Below are 6,000 nucleotides of genomic sequence, written 5' to 3' on the forward strand. Positions count from 1 at the left end.
TCTGATATTAGTTTACATTGTGAGTGTCATGGCTATTACTGTAAATTAATCAGCGTCTATTATTTGTGTTGCTATGTAATTTAAGATTATTACTATACGGCTGAGAGCATATAATTGCATATTTTAGATAAATAATAAAATAATGGTCAACTATGTAGTCGTTTATATATCATTTAAAATAGAAGATAATCTTTTAGAAATTTAATATCTCACAATAATTTTCTCGATTGCTTATCTAGCTTCCATCATGTCATCTAAGAGGAAGCTCTAACCACCATATAGTTTTATGATTTGGATTGGTCGTTTATACTCTCTCCTACAAAAATTGTTGATTGGGTTTAAGCCAATAAATTTTTCCTTATTAGTCCATTCTATAAAACATTGTCTAAAATGGTAACAGAGAGCTATATTAGTTTGATAACTTTTTGTCAATGTAAGTTGCTAAGAATTATATTATTGCATTATGTCGTTTTTTTATATGCCAGTTTATTTTGTATGCATAATATAATAAATGACAAAATATGAAAATCAGAATAATTGTTCAGTTAGCAAATTTAAAAAAAAATATAATATAAAACCCGGGAGGGGTATGGGTTTTTTTTATATTTTACACATTACGCGTGGATTAAAAAATAATTGCGCTAGGAATTTTTTTATGAACCTTAATTTTTTACATGTATTCAATATCAAAATACTATTAACTAAACTAAAAACAAAGTTTTAACATTTTTCATAATTTTTTATTCCTCTGTGGAATAAAAAATAACGGCAGTGCCAATTTATTACTATACCCAGTGGTTTTAGAACATCTAAAAGAAGGCTTAAATCAAATTTTTCCTCGTGGAATAAAATATAATGGCAGTGCTAATTTATTACTATGCCCAAAAGTTTGAGAACATCTTTTCAATCAAGCACTTAATTAGGTTTAGTTTTACAATTTTTTTTTCCCTCGTAGTGTAAAATATATTGGCAGTACCAATTTATTACGATACCCAAAGGTTTTAGAACATCTTTATAGTATCAAAAACTTTAAACTATGCTTAATACAAATTTTTAAAAAATTTATATTTTATTCCAGATATCTATACCCAAAGGTTTTAGAACATCTTTTTTTGTATCAAAAACTTAAAAATTTTCATATTTATTTTATCCTCGTGGATTAAAATATAATGGCAGTGCCATTACTAGACCCGAAGGTTTTAGAATATCTTTCTAGTGTCAAATAGGCTTAAAACAAATTTTTAAAAAATGTCAATGCCTTAGGGAGTAAAATATAATAGTTGTGCCAATTTATTACTAGACTCGACTCAAAGGTTTTAGAAACACATTTTTAGTATCAAAAACTTTTATCTAGGCATATAACAAAGTTTAAAAAAATTCCTAAATTTTTTTCCTCTTTGAGTATAAAATAATGGCAGTTCTAATTTATTGCTAGACACAAAGGTTTTAGAATTACTTTCTAGGATCAAAAATTATAAACCTGGATTAAAACAAACTAGTTTAATTTTCTAATTAACCATCAGGCCAACCCCATGAATCACCTAGAGGCCCATTGGGTCGAATATGATTTATGGCTAAATTGGTTCAGGTTTAAGGTTGTTTTTTGGGCTTAAATATGATTGATTTTTAGCCTAGCCAACCCAGCAATTTATCACTAATTTTTAGTATATAAATTTTAATTGTTTAAAATTAGTATAAATAGTATTATTAAAAATGTAAAGAGAGATCGATTGAAAATGTAATTATTATTATTAAAGTTTTTCGTTTTTTAGCAACATGAATAAGTATTTTTAATTGTAATTATAATATAGTTTTACTTGACAGTATTTCATATTTTTACAACCCACAGCAATGGATGAGGATAATATTTGACTATATTTTTCTAAAAAATTATATCCACTCTATTTTAATAATATAGTCCTTGACAGTATTTCATAGTTTTACAACCCATAGCAATGGATGAGGATAATATTTATCTAAAAATTTAGTCTTTCTTGACATTTCATAGTTTTACAACCCATAGCAATGGATGAGTATTTGACTATATTTTTATAAAAAATTATATTCACTCTTTTTAACACCTACAAAATTAAAGTTTTTAAAATGATGGGAATTTTATTATTGCTTTAGCATCATGGCCATACCTTATTTAATATAATTCCAAATATATTTTAGCAGTATATAAATTCCTGCTGTTAAACAATTGTTAAGAAGTGTTTGTTTTCTTAATTATAATAATATAGTTACTAATGCTGACAACAATTTACTTTTTGAAGAATAAATACTTTGAGTTTGGCTAAATTTAATGTATCAGCCAATATAAAATCAGTGCATATCTGAATTAATAATTATTAGTTGTAAAGTAAATTCTGGCACTTAAAATTTGACATATAAAATCAAGGTCTGCAAATGGTAAAATTCTCATGCCCCGCCCAATGAAAATTTGGTTTGCCAGGCCCTAAAATTTTTGCATGACTGCCCTGTTTAAATTTTTTACCAAGGTTAAGTCCAGGTCCATTTTTAATTTTTTTAAATATAAGGCTTAAACCAAAATATATATTGAACACAAAAATAGAAACTATTTATAATCTTGGGAGTGGTTAAATTAAAAACACTATACTTTATGGATTATATCTTCCATGAAATAATATTCATAAAATATATATCGTGGGTCTAGAATTGGTGCTCTCTTCATTTTCAAAATTTTTGAGTTAAAAGTGGATAATATATTTATTTACAATATATATAAAAATAAAAACTAGGTTAAAAATTCTGTAAAAATTGATCAATAAGCTTTTCCTATATTTGGTTTAATGTTGATTTTCTTATTTTAAACATTTGTGCAAGTGCAGCGCTCCAATTCTAGGCCAATATATATAAATGTTGCTAAATTTTGCCCAGCCTAGAAATATTTTTGTCCAAATACATGGATTCAAATTTATTAATGTACAAATATCCTTCTTGAATGATGTTAAGTCGGATTTTAGTGCATATAAAAATTTGACCAAAATATAAAGGATATTTTAAGCAAAACTATTAGGCACCCATACCTCTTTTTGTTGATACGAGAGATCTGTGATGCCCAGTACATAGTCCATGCTAGATGTTTGAATTTTTTACAGACATGATCTAATCTATAAAGTAATATTGTTTTGAATTTAACAACTCCACAAGATAATAAATAGTTATTTATTTTGCTGATCAACAACGTATTTTTGGTTTAAAAACCTGGCCAGGCAACCTTAATAAAAAATTGAAACTTGGCCAGACCAGGCATTAACTAAATTCCCACTAGGGTTTGAAAATTTTGCCATTTGCAGACCTGATATCAATACCACCAACATAGTATTAGCCAATACCCAAAAATATTTTATTAATGGGGAAAAGTCAGATATAATTTGATCATTTATAAAATGAAAAGCATCTTCTTAATTTCTCATCAGTTTGTAAATTTCAAGATTTATTTATTTTATATTTTCACAGCTTAATGATGCTTTTAAATTAAGGCACTTTTTGTTTTACATTTCAAATGGTATCATATGATGTGAATTGGAACATTTTTTTTCCATTTTATAATGCAAAAAAATATATATCATTAAAAATGTTAACTATTTGTATTCCAAAAAAGGAGTCAGTTATGTTCTAATATTTTAAGCTTAACAGATAAAAAAAATTCTCTAGTTTTATTAATAGAATGTCTGATTTTGAAGCCTAGGGGGTTTTAAAAATTTAAACAAAAAGTAGCTGTTTTTGGATTGGGGTAAATATGATATTGTTGAGATCATTTTTGATTCTGCTTTAGTCAATAAATTTATTTTGGTGTCAAAAAGAAATAATGATACTCAAGTAAAATTGTAGTCTTCTGTCAGGTCTAGCTCAAGATGGTTAGGCATTTGTTTAATAAATCATTCACAAAACAGTCAATTTGAGGAAGTATAATGTAGTCCCAAAGTTTTATTTATGAGGGATTATCATTTTTGGGTGGCAACTGGTATTGGTTGCATCAAATAGCCAATAACAACACTGATTAATAGCATGAATATCAGCCCAATACTGACAAGTATTGTTATAAATGTATCTATAATATTTGAAGGAATCTTATAAATAATAAATATATTTGGAGCAAAACTTTAAATGCAATTATTATTTATATAATATATACATAAATGTAATGATGGCAATATTTTAATCTTCTATCAAAACATATTCTTACTAAATCTTTATTAACATTCATATATTGATTCCAAAATGATTCAAAATATATTTATTCTAATTTTGTTTTTGTGCCTTTCGCATTTGTTGCAAAAGGGATTGTAATTCTTCTCGTTTCCTTTTAGCTCTTATATGAGGTCCTAGCTAAATTAAAATTGCAATAAAATATATAAAAAAATTTACTCTTCTTTTCAAAAACTTTAATGCCTTTTTATCTCTTGAAATTTTCAAAAACTCAATAGTTCTCTTTTCATATGGGGCCATCCCACATACCTCTCTAGTAATATCTTTGATAAACTTTTTCCGCTTTTGAACCATCTAAAATGGATTATTTTTTTAAAAAAAAATAAGATTTTACCCCTTTCCTTCTTGATGGCCTTGGTTTTTGGACATTCTTGGTCAATTTATAACCTTTATTCAAGCCGATAGCCATATCATACTTAATAGCCATTCTTAAAATCGAAACGTGATATTGAATAAAAATTTATACTAGTTGATACTCGGTTTATAAATAAAATTTAAAAAATTAAATAAATAGTAGTTTAAATGATAAATTACTTCTAATATTTATTTATATTCGAATGCAAAAGTATGCATCTAATTTTTAAAGACAACATTATAAAAATATTAGTGAATAATAATATTCATATATAAAAAATATAATTCAAATCATCAGAAAAATAGTCGAATTATATCGCGAAATATCTTAAAAAAAGATTTGTACCAAAAATTATATTGCTTCAGCTCTAATTCATTAACAATATTCTGGGAGAATAAGTTTATTTGTTAAATAATTCCAATTGTAAGTATACCGAATTTTGGATAAAACGATGTCAGTGTCACAGGGCCGTAGCCAAGAGGGGGGAGGCGGGGGGGGGACCCGGTACCCCCAAAGAATTTTTGGCCCCCAAACCTGGCCCCTAGAAAAATCTTTGGCCTTAAAAAAATGGCCCCCAAAAATTTTTCTGGTCCCCCCCCCCCCCAAATTTGAAATTTTTTTTTAGAATTGATTATTTTTATATTTTTATTATAAATTTTGAATGTTTATTCAAAAATATTCAAAAAACATGTCTATTTAGAATTGATTATTTTTATATTTTTAAAATAAATTGAATATTTATTCTACAAACATGTTTAGTTTGTAAATTTTTTTCTATCCAGTTTAATTTTTATTTTTACCCAATATTAAATTATCATTCTTTCATTTTTTTTCATTTGTTTTTGTTGTGTATAACATTCTCTATAGGTATCACATTTATATTATAATATATAACCAGTTATTTTATTTTACAGCGTTTATTTTAAAATTATGAAGAAACAATCAGTTATTAACTCTTATTTTAAGTTAAAGTTAAACAAATGTCAAGCAACATCACCTCTACAAACTACTAGTAATACTACATCAGAAATTTCAGAAACTGATTCTTCTTATAGTTAGTATAAATTTATATTATTATTTCATGACTTATATGATATTGATATAGGGCAATACCTATATATTATTATTTCATATATATTTATTTTATATAAGATAAAAGGCAGACATTTATTATTGATATTAACATTTTTGTATAATAATTTTAATTATTAAAATAAATATATTCACTCATATTTCAAGATATGAATGAAGCTAATAATCTAGAAAATGATCCTCACTACACTCAGGAGGAGGAAGATGGTAAATAGTTTAAAATTTAACCCAAATTTTTCTATTTATATATTTTTGACAATATCAATAGGTGTAGGAGATTATGGTGTTTCATTATTACATTTTGATTTTAAAACAAA

General features: G+C 25.8%; 1 protein-coding gene across 1 annotated transcript; it reads right to left on the bottom strand.

Moving 5' to 3' along the window:
• Positions 1-4,206: 4,206 nt before the first annotated feature.
• LOC135931566 (large ribosomal subunit protein eL36-like) lies at positions 4,207-4,720 on the bottom strand. The gene is made up of 3 exons (XM_065468788.1): positions 4,571-4,720; positions 4,396-4,530; positions 4,207-4,356 (listed from the first exon to the last, which is right to left on the bottom strand). The coding sequence occupies exons 1-3, from the start codon at positions 4,661-4,663 to the stop codon at positions 4,270-4,272; spliced, it is 315 nt and encodes a 104-aa protein (XP_065324860.1). The 5' UTR covers positions 4,664-4,720; the 3' UTR covers positions 4,207-4,269.
• Between the last annotated feature and the right edge of the window lie 1,280 nt (positions 4,721-6,000).

This window comes from Gordionus sp. m RMFG-2023, chromosome 1 (assembly GCF_954871325.1).
Source record: "Gordionus sp. m RMFG-2023 chromosome 1, tfGorSpeb1-WG-v2, whole genome shotgun sequence".
NCBI classification, from domain to species: Eukaryota; Metazoa; Nematomorpha; class Gordioida; order Chordodea; family Parachordodidae; genus Gordionus; species Gordionus sp. m RMFG-2023.

Excerpts from the sequence above, each read along its gene's own strand:
- LOC135931566 (XM_065468788.1), bottom strand. The coding sequence starts at position 4,663 with ATGGCTATTAAGTATGATATGGCTATCGGCTTGAATAAAGGTTATAAA. Across the intron at positions 4,531-4,570 it reads GGCCATCAAGAAGGAAAGGG|ATGGTTCAAAAGCGGAAAAA; the intron begins GTAAAATCTTAT and ends AATCCATTTTAG. Across the intron at positions 4,357-4,395 it reads TAAAGTTTTTGAAAAGAAGA|CTAGGACCTCATATAAGAGC; the intron begins GTAAATTTTTTT and ends ATTTTAATTTAG.